Source organism: Pholcus phalangioides, unplaced genomic scaffold (assembly GCF_987345545.1).
Source record: "Pholcus phalangioides strain wild (caught in Gottingen) unplaced genomic scaffold, Ppha-v1.0 ptg000004l_1, whole genome shotgun sequence".
Lineage (NCBI taxonomy): Eukaryota > Metazoa > Arthropoda > Arachnida > Araneae > Pholcidae > Pholcus > Pholcus phalangioides.
This window is the reverse complement of record NW_028301597.1, coordinates 18,582,739-18,599,835: the sequence shown is the minus strand read 5'-3', so window position 1 is coordinate 18,599,835 and position 17,097 is coordinate 18,582,739. Positions and strand designations below refer to the sequence as shown.

At 34.8% G+C, this 17,097-nt stretch overlaps 1 protein-coding gene across 1 annotated transcript in view; it reads right to left on the bottom strand.

Annotated features, from left to right (window-relative positions):
- Positions 1-12,441, bottom strand: part of LOC149086699 (uncharacterized) — a 31,056-nt gene extending 18,615 nt beyond the window's left edge. Inside the window, exons 1-2 of the mRNA XM_089231884.1 lie at positions 12,220-12,441; positions 422-529 (exon numbers count right to left, since the gene is read on the bottom strand). Coding sequence (XP_089088010.1) covers positions 422-529; positions 12,220-12,441 — 330 coding nt within the window. The remainder of the gene's footprint in view (positions 1-421; positions 530-12,219) is intronic.
- Between the last annotated feature and the right edge of the window lie 4,656 nt (positions 12,442-17,097).

The window sequence follows — 17,097 nt, the reverse complement described above, 5'->3', positions numbered from 1 at the left end:
ACTTTCTGAATTTCTATTTCATGAGTTTTCTTGAACGATAGTACCTACTGTATTATATCTATAGTGCTGTGTATCTCGGAATAAACACGTGATACGTATTTTATTTTCTAAAAATATATTTCGTGAGCTTGGCGGTCCTCGCACTGATGTTGCACATGCGTTTTCAATTTCCGAATACGATATTTTAAAGAAATTGCCGATAGGAATGCATGATGATATGAATGGGACACATTATCGTTTCATGATTTTCATAAATCGTTTCTTTGACTTCATTCGTGTTTTCATCGTTCGTCCGTTTCATCATTCCGTCTTATCCAAAAGAAGATGTTTCTCTCAGGAACATAAGTCTTTAATTCAATATAATTTTTCTATTGATATCATTAATATATGCTATTTTTAAAAATCTAATCTGAATTCTTACCTGCCTCCTTCGACTGAGCAAATAATCATCTACCGTGACGTGGACAGAAGACCCGGGCAAACCCGAAAGAGCGGCAACTGATGGCAAGAAGGGTGAAGCCATTCTAACCTGTTGAATGCAGAAAAGCAAATTTCTATAAAGTCATTAAAACTTGATAGTAATTTTGACATTTTGTTGAGGGTTTACTGTAGAAAAGATTCGTTTCTTGGTTCCACTTTTTTTTTCTCAGTTTTTTAAGTATAAAATCATCCCGATTCAAAAGAAAATTGATAATTCATGAAACAAATATAAAAAGTCGTATAATTTCTTTTTTCAAGTTCTTGTGAAGAAAATTAGGTAAAATTCCCAATTTAACCAATTTCCCGTTAAAAGGATCGTAAGCGGATGCAGTGGGGGAGGGGGGAGAATCATCGAAAAAAATGCGTAGTGAAATAAACTGCAAATAACTTTAAAATGCCCCGAAGTACCATTAGAAACAAACATGAAAATGCATTTTTTAGCAATGTCATTCCAAGGTTTTTAGTGCCGAAGAAGAACAAGCATTTGCTAGTCACGTTGGCAAAAGTGTGATTATTGGTTCCTAATAGTTAAGCCTTCAAAGTGTTAAAAGATATTTTTTTTTTTTTGGTTGATTTGTAAGGCAAATAAGTAAAGTTTGTAAAATTTCAAAAAAAAAATTTAATATTGCTATTTTTATTATCAATACGAGTTGAAATACAAATTTTTCTTTCAAAAATCAAAGTTATATTGCAAGCCCAGGATCAAAAATACCCTAGCTTTTCATTTAATACTTTAAAATAGGGAAAAAGTGGGAAGAGATTATCGTGGGCCTAAGTTATCCACATACAACGGTAACATTGGAACAAAATATTTTAATATTTTAATTAGCTAAAGTTAAAAAAAAAAAGTCTGTTTTTTGTTTACGTATACATAATACAAGATAGCTTATCAACATAAAAAAAGGGTTACCAGAACTTAAAAGTAGTAATAATATTGGGTTTATTGGAAAGTTAATTTGAAATTTTTTAAAAATGGGCCAAAGTAGCCCGCGTTTATTGTATTGTTTTTTGTATTATATCTCCTTCTTTGTGTTTCTGTATTATTATGTGTATCATGTCACTGAAATAAATAAATAAATATATATATATATATATATATATATATATATATATAAAGGCTAATATATCTAATCATTTTCAATTATCATTTCATGGGGAATTACGTTTCAAATATTCGCTATACTAGCGATTCAACTAATGCATTATAACAAATATTTGTGAAATAAAAGAGAATGCATATGTAATACATAAAAATTTTTTAATTCTTACGTGAGAAGGTGCGGTGCTTACTCCGAGCAATACGTTATACAAATAATTTAATCAGTTTTATGAGTCGCGATCAGCGTTTATGGGTTCACAGAAGCAGCACCCATATGACAGCTACGAAACATATTTAAAAAAAAGACAAACTAAGTATGAATTCTTGAATGCAATTTGGGTAGAGTGTCAAGATCTCGCGAGCATGAAGGCAAGGAGCACTCTTCGGTACTTCAGTGAGCAACAGGTTGAAGATGCCTAAGAGAATTGATTAAGGAAAAATTTCATCTGCAACTGCAAGTGCATTATTAACCCTTCATTTTACCGAAGATAATTTAAAGTACCAGGTGAGATAATTTATGTTCCAACTAATTGTTTGAAAAAAAAACAGCATATATTTTTTTGTCTTTAGTTAGAACTAAAATGACAACCACGATTACAGTATTTGTCATTATCGTTAAATTTTTTTATTGATTATCATTTTTTTATTTATACAATGATGATTATCATTTTATTTTTATTCTAGTTTTTATATTGTGGTAGAAAAGGGTTGAAGAAAAACTGTGTTAGATACAATGTGAGAATTTATTTCGGTAAATGCATAAGGAGTTTTCGTGGTTTCCTTTTATTTGTCTTTTTCGTTGGTGACTTTTTTCGGAGTATTATTAGGCAAACAAATCTCTCTCGAGTTAATCAGAACGAATATCAATTCAGATTAATTTGGATTTTTAAAATATAAACTTTCATACGGACACGAATGGGTGCGAATTAAAATTTGATAGTTCATTGAATACCCGATTAGAAAAAATATCTAGTAAAATACAGATGAAGACAAAAATAAAAATTGAAAATACTTGAACTTTGAAAATTAAAAATTTAAGAAAAACTGTACAATAAAAAGTAAATTGAACTTAAAACAGATTATATAAAGTCTATTATTATCCCATATATTCATAGAATTACTTACAAATTTGGGTACTACAATGATCCTTTTATTCGGTATGCATCACGGACATAATAACCACTAAATAAATATCGCTCTTTATACGTATAAATTAAAAAAATATTACTCAAATAATAACAACAAATATTCAAGTAGTCCTTCCCGATCTTGAATATCGAATGATGCTTCAGAGAGACTAGTATTTATATATTAATTTATATACCTATCAATAAATGTATATATATATGTGTATGGAAAATTTTAGAAACAAGACTCTAGTTGTATATATATCGCTAACTTTGCTTTTCATTCCCTCCCACCCAGCCTTCCTCTATCTCACTTCAGGTTCATAAATAGTCCGCCCATCCAATATGCGCGCGATCCTATTGACTCTACAAAACCAATCAGCTCCAGAGATTTGCCTTTCCTGATAGGTCTTTACCGTTTTGTGAAGAGAGAGACTCTCCTTCCAACAATACCCATCCTTTCTGCAGGCATACCGTTTATGAGAGCACGGTATCTCATTTCTAATTACGGTAAATGGTGCGCACAGGAGTAGAGAGAGAGAGGAGAGAGGGAGTACCTATTCTCTCTCTCCCACACCATGGATCAATCCATGGACTCTTCTCTCTCTCACTCTCCCACTCTCTAAACCTCATCGTATTCAAGAGCACGTTATATCCAATGAGTAGCGGAATCAATTGAAGATACCACAATTAATTACCGAGAAAATATGAAATGGATTCGTCCCGGTTGCCGCTGTTGTTGTTGTATGTCCCGTCCACCAACCCACGTTACTCTCCTCTCCCTACTTACTCACAACATGACTATGTTTGCCCATTCGTGCCTTTATTCTGTGGTTTATTCGTGTTCCAAAGTGATTAGGTGTATAGTGATTCGAGATGATGAAAACTCTCTTTTTGGCTTTGATGATGAAGAGCGTATACGAATAAAAGATGAAATGAGACGAGAGAGAGAGAGAGAGGATGGGCGATAGAGAGAGAGAGTTAAGCGAAAACGATGGTCCCGCTTTTACGTATGTACGCACTGAGGACACCTATGAGGGTGGATGTGGTACACGTTTGTTAGAACCTCATCCAAAAAGACTTTATTCTCCATCTCTCCCCCATCTCTCTGTCTCTCTCTCTCCGGAGTATCTTATATCAAATGTACAAGAGAGAGAGAGAGAGAGAGAATACCTGAGAGAGAGATGGTGCTCTTAGCTAAATGAAAATCTCTAGAAAATTTTTCTACTGAAGGAAAAATTTTCTACCCCGTTCCGCCTTTCCCCCGCTTGATGCAAATAAGTTTTTTGATTTTTCTACAGGGTAAAAGCGGTATTTGGAAAAGCGAACGAGTCTTTTGTTACTTTTCATATATATACATACTCATTTTGTAGAAATATTTTCCCCGAAAACTCGTTTTATTAAGCAAAAAACATTTTTTTTAATATTGAAATATATCATGAAAAGCTAATAATCATTTTTCCTCTTGAACTATTAATTTTAGAAATTTTTATTAATTAGTTTTCTTTCGTTAGAAAACGGAGTGTTAATTACATTCTTTTTAAGCAAATTATTAAAACTGGAATTAGTTTTTTCCCCTTTCCAGATTTTTTTTTTTAAATTATTTTCTTCTTTATGGTAATTATTATTTTTAATTTAACCCTATTTGTATAAATATGTTTTTTTAATGAAAACAAAAGTATTTTTTTAATTATGTCTGCGTATATATTATAATTACTATTACCGAACAATATTATTATGTGTTGATTAATCTCCAATCAAAAGATCACGTTTGATGGATATTTTTTCAAAAGGAAAAATAATTATAATTTTCGTATTAAAACTTTTTTTAATTACGTATTTGGAGGATAAAGAAGATTATTTATTACTGTACTTACATTTGGTTATCAAATGAAGAGATAAGTGATTATCTATGGGATTTTTTTTAATTAATTATTATATTTTTAAACGAATGAAGTTCTTCGTAATGTTTGTATACGGGGTGTGTTCGAAAGCAATAAAAAATTTACCGTTGATTTTAAAATTGAAGTGAAATGTTAACAACATCGGGAAAGGGGAGGGAAATGCAGTAGAATGATAACTGAGCGAAATACAAGAACTGAAATCATCCTTATACGGCTCGGTAGTACTTTTTGAACAAAAAGGTCTCAATTAAATCTGAAAATTTGTGGCTTCCTTTATTTTTTCGAAAAGAAATCGCCCCGTGATATTTGAAGAAAATTTTGATCAGATATGGAGGATTGAAACCGATTTCTTACGGGTTTCTTTCTTTCTATTCCTTTTACAAGAGTGGTTCTCACAAACTGTGTTCCACCAAAGATTTGTTAGTGCCCCGTGAAAATATTGGTGATTGAATGCCAGAACTTTTCTGATGTCGATGTGATTAAATGGAGCACAGAGAAAATTCAAAACCGACGCATTTACGTAAGAACACTTGCTGGTGGGAACCTTACTAGAATCAATGCGCTTTTGAATTTTTCCCGACCACTTCCCGCTAGCATTTTGGAGCTTCTAAGGGCGGTATTCACCGACATGGTTTAAGCTATAGTCACAATTTTTTGATAAGAGATCGACACGGATTGGTTAAATTCAGGGTTTTAACCAATCTATGTTGATCTCTTATCCAAAAATGGTAACTACAGGTTTAAACCATGTCGGTGAATACCGCCCTAAGAGATGTACTATTCAAAATCCCATTCAGCTTATGGACCGCTGCTTTTATTCTCCAAATCCCATACTATGAAGGTTCTTCTTAATTTGGCAAAACAGTTAAAAATTCTTAGGGAATAGTGGGACCTGGTTTTTTCATAATGCAGAAAAAAACAAAAAAAATAGACCTCTTAAACTTGTCTGGTAGGATTATAATTCCCACGATCATTTCCTTTGCACTTCTTTTTTTTCATTTTAGTAGAATATTGTTGATCACACGGACCTCTCACTCCGCGGAGAGCAGGAGGCAGTCCTTCAACATCATATTCATATAAAAGTGACAAACATTCTTACAGAGAACTTACAAAAAACATACAAACATTCAACAACTTAAAAAGTCTGAATAAAAGAAGTTGGGTAAAAATCACCCATTTCAATCATCCACGTCCGATCAAAATTTTCTTCAAATATTACGTGACAAACTTCTTTCGAAAAAAAATAAAGAAAGCTACAAATTTTGAAATTCAAATAGAACTTTCTCGTTCGAAAAAAACGACCGGCCGTATCAGAACTTCAATTTTTATATTCCCTTCAATTATCATTCCACTATTACAGCTGAAAATATCTCTTCCTTTTCCAGATTTTTTTTTCATATTTTACTTCAGTTTTAAAAGTCAACGATAGAAATTTTTATTCTTTTCGGACATATCCCTGCATGTAAACCATTTCATTCCCTTAAAACTATAATTATTAATTAAATAATCACAGATAATCACTTATCTATTCGTTTGATAAGCAAATATAAATACCGTAATTAAAAAAATAATCGCCTTATACCGTAATAAATTTTATCTTTTTCCTTTATCCTCTAAATACAGTACGTAATTAAAAAAATTGTTAATTTAAATACGAAAATTATAACTATTTTTCCTTTTGAAAAATATCTGTCAAGCGAGGCGTTTTGATTGGAGATTAACCAATATACAGTAAAACCTCGATAAGTCGTCATCCTGATAAGTCGTCACTCCGGTTAAGTCGTCATTTTTCTTCAGACCCTTCCAGCTCTCATAGACCACAATGTTATTAAACCCTCATTTACTCGTCGCTAATTTCGGTTAAGTCATCACTATGAAAAAGTTCGAGAAAGAAGAACAGACTATTTTTATGGTTCCCATTAAAAAAAAAGCTTGTTAACAGCATTGCCATATGCTTAAAAGTCACCATAAAATCCTATATGTCCAAACGGAACAGTTTAAGTAACGAAAGTTACGCTCGGGAAGTTCATTTGCCGAATAAGGTTTTTGGAATATTGAGGACTGTTCCAGCTAGATCTCATTTCTGCATGGGCTCCATTGGAGAAACTGAACAAACCGCGAGACATCCAGACTGTCGCAATAAGAAACGTAAGCACTTCGCACCCCCTTTCCCCCCCCCCCCCCGTAGGGAGCAGGGCATCTCCGGCAAAACCAAAATTTATTGATATGTCAAAGGTTACATATACTGCAAGGAAATCAAAATTTATGTAAGTCAAAGAATCAAATTAATCAAGTTAAAGTCAAAGTGCAACGGGCACCGATAATAAATAATCATAGAAAATATGGACTCCACTAATTTAGGGCTTGAAATTTAAACAAAATATCTTTGTTGAAAAAAATTAGACATTCTTTCCCAAGTTGAGGTCCTCTGTTCACTTCTCCCTGCCTAGGGCCCATCCACCAAGTCAAAAGTGTTCGAGATTACTTTGTAGTTGCATCGTGAACTACTGATGAAGAATTAAAACACTAAAATTAAATTTGATGTATATGTAAAATTAATGTGCAATAGAGAGTTCTGTTATGAAGAAAAGCTACTTATTCAAACAGTTGCTCTGTTAGTCTATAAATTAAAAATGACTAGTTTAAATCAAAGTGTACAGTACATTTCACCACAATAATTTAAGTAATAAGGGATAAAAAATTGCTATTATTTTTCTTTCGCAATCTATAAATTTTATTAATATTGTTATTTTGATTCATACTTTAATAAATGTCATATTACTTTAAATTTATACGATTTTCATAATATGTCACATTAAAACTGACGGAACTCCTCTTAAGTCGTCACTCCGCTTAAGCCGTCATAATTTTTCGATAACTTGAGGTGACGACTTATCGAGGTTTTACTGTATATATAAACAGGGTGCATAGCAAACGGGGGTATGGCGTTTTACTAGAGAACCGTTGATTCTATAGAGATTCACTTCCAGTTAGAAAAAGTTTCCAAATAACGTGTAATAATCAGATATGGTATTCATGTTGCAAGGCGTTGTATAGTCAATTGTCATAATTGTAAATTCAAAAAAATCAACTTTTTATGCAGTCCCCGTTTGCCCCAAAACCCGATTAGAAAGTTGCTGCCCTGTCTCTCCTGATGACAACGAAAAAAATCCAGGTTTCTAAGTGTAATATTCACTGATTTGATATTCAAATTCGGAAAAATGAAGGAAATTTTGGGGAAAACTGGGTCAAATGCGGATAAAACGGGTTTTCCGCATCAAGAGATGTTTTTCTCAACTTCCCTTCGTTTTTCGAATTCAAATATCTCAGCGAATATTGCACTTTGAAACGTGGAATTTTTTTGTGGGGCTCAGAAGAGACAGGGCAACAAGTTTTTAATTGGGTTTTGGGGCACACGGGGACTGCATAAAAAGTTATTTTTTTTATTTTAATAACTATACAACCCCTTCAAACATGAATCACATATCTGAGAAGCACACGTTATTTGGAAACCCTTTCTAACTGGAAGTGCACCTCTAGGATCAACGGTTCACCAGTAAAATGCCATAAACCCCCCCCCCCCCCCCGTTTGCTATGCACCTTGCATAATATTGTTCAGTAATATAGTAATTACAATACACACAAAAAAAATTTAAAATATTTTTGTTTCCGTCAAGAAAAAAAGTATATTTATGTAAATAAGGTTAAAAATTAAAAATAGTAATTACCATAAAGAAGAAAATGCTCTTTTTTTAAAATCACAAAGAGAAAAAACCAATTCCAATTTTAATAATACGCTACAAAAGGATTAATTAACATTCCGTTAATTACGCTCTAATGAAAGAAAACGTGAATAAGCAGTAAATTACCGAGTAACGATAAGCGAGGTGTTTATTTAAACAAATTCTAAGCTCATGTTTTCTTCAACTTATATGAAAAAAAAAATATATTTGAACGACACATGATGTGTGTGAATATTCATATTCAGCTCAAAAACGGATACATATCTCTAAAACGTGTCGGAAAACGAAATGACCCTACGATGTCGACTGGACACGTCGTTGTGGCTTAGGTATAGTAATTTCTTTCAATGTCTTTATACACAATTTTCATAACGTAGTATGAAAGTCACTGAACGTACTGAAATGAAATTCAGTATGTTTGTCATTCACTGAATGCCATTCTACGACCGGATTATTTAATTTTTGTCTATCTTGTTTAGATTTCGAGATAACATAAAAAGTTTCTGAATTTTCTACCAGGTGGCGTTCTTTCCTTTCTTATTATTTGGCGCGTACTCGTATTGCTATACCACTGTGTTACATTCATGATTTATTATCTGTCATTGTTCAGGAGATTAGATTAAATTAGAGAGAGATTAAATTAGAGGAGATTAGATTAGATTAAAGATTATGTGAGATTTCCAATGTTATTTATTTCTCTGAAATATTTATCCTTCTGATTGGCATCCCAAAATGATTATTAGAGGTAGAAAATGATTGTAAGAGACTTGCGCATGTATGTTACTGTATACGAAATCTTCAATGGCGATAACTTTTGAACGAATTAAGATAGAGCGATGCAAAAAGAGTCCAGGTATACAAAACCGGACATGCGCTACACGATGACAACAACCAAAACACCCCCTGGTGAAGAATTCTAAAACTATTTTAATGTTGTGAAAAATAAGCAGGCTTTGAACAAAATTATAGGTTAAATTTGTGAATATGTATAGCAAGATGTTCCCTCTACTTCTTAATACAAGATACTTCGAAAGACTACCTTGTATGATACATATTTTGAGCACTTGTTCACCGTTCCAATAGAACATATTGTAAAAATTTCGTTCAAGGATTGAAATTACCTTGATTTAATGCATTTGTATGTCAAACTTGCCATAAGGGGCCCTTCTTTTAATGATGAATACAGGCAGTGCTCGCGACTAAACAAAGGTTGAAGACCTCTGCCCTAAACTATGGAAACTGATAGAATGTTTCTTCTTTGGAGCGCATATCGTTCGGCAAACGAGAGACCGGGATTCGAGTCCCCGTGGAGGCAGAGATGAATTTTCTTCCTAAAAAGTGTGCAGAATTTGGAGTAAATTTCGCATGAAATTTGGTGCGCAAATAATATATATTTATTCAAATGCATGCTTTTTTCTGTCGAATATTTATCCAAATGTTACGGATAGATTATTTTTTGTATAATAGAGAAAAGCATAAATTTTAAAAATTAATAGTTCTTGAGAAAGTTGAAGTCAACTCATAAACACTCTAATTTTTATATTATTATTATTATTATTAATATTTCCTCTAATTATATCATGTTACGGGAAAGAAACTACCACACTTCAATTTCCCCTCTTGCTGATATTTTTTCAAAACTTTACTAGAATTTTTATTCATTCATCTGGTGAATTCTTAGTGATATTTATTCTTTATTTACTTTACTCATTATTAAAAATTGGTAAAATTCCTGAAAAGTTCCACAATTTGGAAAATAAAGAAGGCCTATGATGAAAATATACGATTGATCAGTTTATTTATTACAGTAAATTTTTCGAAATTTGAATTTTCTTGCAAAATCATGTTATATTTTCTTATATGATACATACTTATACAGTCTGAACCAGAGATAACGAAGTCTGATTTAACGAACTTTTTTTTTATAAATTCCTTTGCTTATATCTGTGTTAATCTCGACCCCAATATAACGATTTCTTTACGATGTAACGAATAAAAATTTCGGTTTTATCTGATTCGTTTAATTGGGTGGTTCAGCTGTTTTACGTACATGTTACGGTCCAAGTCCGAAGCCTAATGTTTTCGTGAAGTGACCGGCGACTTCGCACATTATCCAGGTTGCATCCACTAACATTTCGCGATATGAACGAAAAATCACTAGCCATTTCGCTTTCGCCAAGAAGCTAGAAATCAAATTCGGACAATAACATATATTTTCGAACAAGAAAATTATCACTATAGTTATAGTTTTTGTGTTGAAAGCCACACTCTTCTAGGCTTGATATTTGCATGAGCGAGCGGGGTATTCACATTCACTCGGGTGTCCCCCCACGCCATAATCTGAGGGATCCTGAATATTAATAACATTTATTCTCTGATCAACTGAACATCTCTTACTATGGTCGTGGGATCCCTCCACTACCACTTGCTCGGGGAGCCCCTCATCCCTCCCCAAACTAAAATCGAAAAATTATTTTCTCAGTAATGCATTCTGAAACTATTTATATAATAAAATTTCAATCTATTTTGTGTGTCATCAAACTTGCCACTAAAAGTATTTATCACTGCTCCGAAGATAGAGTAATATGGCTAATATTTTTGAAAAAATAAAGGATTTCATCCCTAAAAAAGATTTTCGGAAATATGATTGCTCGTTGAAATTTCAGAATCTTTTCATTTTAGACTCATCGGTCATTTCTATCGAGACTTGGTGGTGATCAAATTCAAATATTATAGTTCAAGCGAAAATATTCGTATGTCACATTCGACATTAGAGTCGTCTTAACGAAGACTTTTTGGGAGGTCGCATGAATCCAATTAAGACATTGGAAATATTGTACAGTATAAGATATTCGTTGATTAAAGTGGATTTTCTGCGGTTTTCTATTTTCGAGGCCCGAATGCGAGCCGGTATCCCATTTGAAAAAGTCTATCTGCGGAGAGCAAGCAGACCAACAACACGACACTGACATAACATGAAAATTTAAGCATTTACCGTCTTTACTTCAAAATATGGAAGATAGATGGAAGTAAGAAAACGAATTAAAAAAGTCTCGTCACAGTGAGCAATAGGTTTGCGACGATACAATTATTAACAAGCATTACGCAGAAACATACTCCGCGTTAGGTTCACAACACGCACACGCACAATCCAACACGTACCAATTCGTTAGAAGTTTCACAGAGGAATATGGACGAGGTACACGTATGGTTTAGTAGCAAGAACACGAAACAAGCACAATTCTGAAAACATAAATACGTAGTGGCCGAAGCGGATTTAACGGTGGGCGCGCACCTGGGTGCCCCGAAAAACCAAACTTCACATTTTTATAATTTAGGGGGGCAATATTTTCTTTTGTGCCCGGAGCCCCGACTGATTTTGATCCGCCACTGGTTAGAGGCAACATAGAAACACACATTGCGGCACTTAGAAGTTCCACAGAGGAATGTGTACAGATTGCATGTACGGTTAAGTAGTAGTAGCAATAGCACGAAACATAGTCAACTCCGACAACATAAATGCGTCATGTCCTTGCATATACATACACAACACGTTCCGGCATACATCGATTCGTTAGAAATTCTGCAGAGGAATGTGTAAGTAGTAGTATATGATATTAAAAATCTTCAATATAATTTGGCAAGTAATGTTCACCTAGCCTCCATGAGTAACGGGCTCCGTTGCCCACCCATCCGTTAAAACACCATCGAACATTATTGACCGAATATATAATGTATCTTAATACACACTTAATATGATGAATTAACTTAAACTGATTTTTTTTTAATTTCTTTAAAAAAATCAATGTGGAGAACTTCATAAAAAAAAAACTTATCTAGTCCAAATAAATGTGAACAACACTAACTTTTTTCGATTTTTTCTCTGTTGCTTCAAAAGCATCACCACCATCATCATCGTCATCATTAAGATTTTCATCATCATCGGTGGATGGACCATCAGCAGGAGTTAATGGGGGAGTGATGATGATATTTCCATCGAAAAACTCTTCGGCGATGTCTTCGAAATCCAATAGAGCGTTGAAATCGTCAAACGGAGCGGCAAAATCCAAGAAAAGGTAATCGGACATCTCTGCGTGTCGATGAAACCGAAAAAAAAAAATTTAGATCATTGAAAGAGGTGACAGCAGTAGAGTAAAAAAAAAAAAGAGTTATTTTCGTTGTCTCAATGTGAAACATGAAGAAAAAAAAAACCTCTATTCTCTAAGTTCATAAGAGAAAGAAAAGATCGTACCGGGCAGAAGGATTATGAATGAATCTCTACAAGTGCTCGTTTCCCAGAAGCACCGACTGAAAAAGGTATGTACTGTACGTGTCGTCGCGGGGCTCTCCTCGTTGCTGATCCCGTAAATCCATTCTAATTTCAAATCTCTCTCTTACGTCAAACCAGCATTTTTTGTTGTTTTTTTTTCTTCCCGTCCCCAAGGTTTATCTAAATCAATGGTTCCCAAACTGATGGTCGCGACCTCCTGCTGGGTCGTGTCAAGGGGGGACGGAGGTCGCGAGATAGTTTCATAAATAAAAATATTTGATAGGCAAATTATTTACATTTTCGCACCGTAAATGAAAATATATCAAACCAATATAGTGCTTTAACTCTTAACTTAGAGCGGAGGGGGGGGGGGAGGAGAGAATTGAATTCTGATTTAGAGCAAGGCGTTCTCAATCTGTACTCCCAACCAAATGTTTCAAAGTCTTTGTGTGCTCATTGTGCTCCCAATCTGTGTTCTCAATCGAAAGGGCAGGAGGGGAGAAGAAATTCAAGAAGAAATTTGATTCTAAAGAAATGTTTTCTAATTCTAAAATTCTCAAAGGGAGTACAAAGTGCAGAAATATTAAGAACAGAGAGAACACAGAAATTGTGCAAGTTATTCAGAAAAAACCAGAAAAGGTCGAAATTCAGAAAACTGCAAAGGAAGCAGAAATTTAGAAGAAGGTAAGAAACTAAACAGAAAATCAGAAAAGGACAAGGGAGGTGATAGAAAATTACAAAAGCGCAGGAGAGGGCAGAAATTCTGAAATTGTTTCGGGAATAAAAAAGAATAAAAGGAAAATGGAAGTTCAAAAAGTGGGGCAAGGAACCGACGAGGAATTCAGAAAAAGTCATTTATAGGAAGACTTCAACATGCAGTCACGTTTCGGTTGCTTAAACAAGGTTTAAGCGTTTCGGTTCTCAAACATACACATGACACATGAAATACATTTCAAGAAGATAAGGACATATAACATTAGCAGGGCCCGACTTTGGCTTGACGAGGCCCTGGCATTGATGTATTGGAGCCCCTTCAACTGTGGTCGTACGTCAGCAAATATAGTATATGTTGTTTGTAAACACATCAAAAAAGAATATGCACTATTTTAAACGAGAAATACAATGTAAAATTCTCAATGATATATCTTATAATAAACGCTTTTTTGCACTCTAATATGAACAAAATCATTTACAACGTCATCAAAATCTAATTTGGGAATTATCTCACCTTCAATACACAATAATGCTAAAGAGATAACCGTCTTTCTTGTAAAAGATTTGAGCGAACTGATGATTTTACTCTTTTTAATAAGATGAATGATCTTCCTCTGGAACAGTGTGATATTGGTGATGTTGTCAATGATGATTCAATGCTGTCTCAACATTTGGAAACGTGTCTTCTAAACCTCTATCTGTATTTAATATTGTGGCATCAACTTGAACCAAGGATAAAAATTTTTGCAGTTGCTTCTGAAAAAGTGTTTTCACACAAGATCAGATGCCTAAAGTTTTGCATTGCAAATATACAGAATCTTCATGAACATTTGAGGATTCCACGTTGATCAAACATGCAAACTTTTTTGTCATAAATCATTTTACGGTCGAAAAGATGTGAAATTGAGGAATCGAACAAAAGACTGTGACACATTGAAACATATTTTTGTCGGGGAGTTGATATTGCAATAGGTGCATTATACATGCTGTGTTAAGTGTATTGCTGATTAGTATAATATTAAAATTGATATTTAATAGGGTTTGTAATAATGGGCACTTTGGAAATAGTACGATGTGATTTAGGGGAAAATTCTTTGATTTTCCAAAATTTTACTGAAAAAAATTTACAAAAATTTGAGTAAAATATATACTATTATAAATTTGCCCCCACCCCTCTGAAACATAGTGCCCTGGGCAAATGCTCATGCTGCCCATGCAGAAATCATGCCCTATAAGTATCAGATAATCGAAATCATAAGATCTAATGCTCTTTTGTTTGCCCTCCTTTCAGAGAAGGTAAGGGGGCCAACTGACCATTTTGCATCTCCACGACCGGCATTGCAGGCAAAATCGTTCTTGAGAATGCGCCGCTATTCTTCCTTCCATACCGTAGAGCAGTGGTGCTCAAACCGTGGGTCGCGACCCCATTTCCCCCCCCCCCCCCCCGGTGGGGGTCAATAATAGTTCTCGGGAAGAAACTACATTTATGACAATCTGAAGAAGCGAAGATGGGCTGTAATTTTTGGGAATAGTTGAGTCTAACAGAGAAATTTGAGGGTTTAATTAGAATGTTGGAAGTGTCGATGTTATTGCCCAGACCCATGGAGGTTTTGAAAAGAAAAGTTAAACGAGAGAGAGGTAAGTCTAAGAGAGGAAAGCGGTTGGATATTGAGTTGGTGCTTGAGCTCCGAAATGGAAACAGATGAAGAACAACAGTTAAAAATGAAGTGAGTGGACTTATTTTGAATAGATTCTGATTCTGTCTATGTTGATGGGGGTCCCAAATTTCACAGACATAGGGGAGAACAGGGACGATATATGTCTGGAAGCACAGGTGACGGACATGACGGGTGAAGTTTTCAGGTTACGACAAAGGGAAAAAGAGCTTTTGGAGACATTTACGAAAAATATAATCAACGTGAGGATTCCAGCGGAGATCAGAAGAGATTATAATGCCCAGATATTTACTCTAAAATGAATGTTTACTTTATATGAGTTGTTTTCTTAAAATGTTATGTACCGTGTGTTTCAATAGGAATACACATTCGCGTTTCTGGCGCACGTTATATAGCAAAACAAGGTATCCAAACAGCTTATAAAAAAAATTGTGCATTCGTGTTTCTGGCATGCGGCGGACGATATCAAGTTAGTACTTTTACAGGGCGACTTAAGCCGGGTTTCCCTAGGAATAGATTTTTAGCGCCACGTGAACCGAATTAGACCATTTCGCTCCGGCAGAAACGTGTTACGTAATTACCCTACGCGTTTGTGTTTTCCTAGCGTGGCGCATCAGATCAGGACGGCTACATTATAGGATATGTGTGTGTGGCCTTGGCATCAGCTACTCTGTCGTCTGCGTGCTCCGGTTTCACAAGGGGAGGGAAAGAAAACACACAAGAATGAAGAGAACATCGGCAAAACGCGCGGCGCAAGACGCATTTGACTCCTCCAGAAGCAGTCAGTCAATAACGTCCAACGTAAAGCGCTGTCGGGAGCCGTATTGCACTCTGTAGGAAAACAGTCATACTGTTTTTCTTATTGGTGAGTGGACGGCGTGTCGCGCTGGGTGATTCACGTTGCGCGCGGCACGGAAAACCTGCTCCTAGAAAAACCCGGCTTTAGAGAGAATCACCCGATTTCAAAATTGTATATTTCTTAAAAATATTAAAAACACACGATAGAATGATAAGTAATATGTGAATTGTAAGGGAAAGGAAATGTATCTACGTTTTAACAATTTTTTTAATGGTCGATTTCAAGTGTAAAATCATTTTGAAATCAGATGGTTCTTTCTTAATCACCCTGTATATGTAAATCAAGGACCAACACCTCGCTACAATTCCATCTTGCTTAAGGGGCACTAAGTACATTAAAAAATAAGTAAATATTTATGATATTAAAAAAACATTGAATATGTTTGGAAGTCAATATCTCCTAATCAAAATCAAAACGAGCGTTCCTAAAAAGAGCTAAAGCATGTGTGCGTGTGAGACAGAAAGTGAAATCTTCGGATATATCGAAGCCGTACCAACCACGTTATTTGGATGAAAATAACGGGAGAACGTCACAGATGTTTGAAGTGCACCTATTGGCAAGTGCATCATATTCGGAGGGTGAGATGTAGACCAGAAATAACGGTAAGCGGCAGGCAGTAGCAGCAGCGTATCGAATGAATGACTGAATATGCTAAAAACCGTAACCTTCGAAACTATAAGAGTTCAGTTTCAGTTTTAGAGGGTTGAGGATGAACCCCAAAGTTATTGCTCCAGGAAGAATGAACCAAAAAAAACCGTTCACGTTCAGTTCTTCTGTGGATTCCCCCCCCCCCCTCCGTTTCATCTTCTTCTCCTCATCTATCCTAAAAGGGACAACTGCACTTCTTATTTTCTATTTCTGGTTGAGGGGATTCAGTCAATATATGAGGGGGTTGAGAATGAAAGTGATCTAAGTCACTTGAGTGAAACTTTTCATAACAAAACTTCCTTTCCTGAAAGCTCCCGAAATTTCAGTTCTCTTTGAAATGATTTTTTGCTCACAAGAACGTGGGGGGCCTATGCCCGCCCCACAAGGGGGTAATTTGAGACTTCGAACCTTCCGAAATCCCTTCATTTTTTTATGTCAGTTCAAATTTTTAGTTTTTAAACAATTTCTCGATGGTTTCTTTATTTTCTTTTTCTCTTTCACAGTGGATCTTAGTCAAACCCCTAAAGGTTCTTAATGCTTTATGTTCCACGGAAAATTTGTGACAGTAAGATGAAGA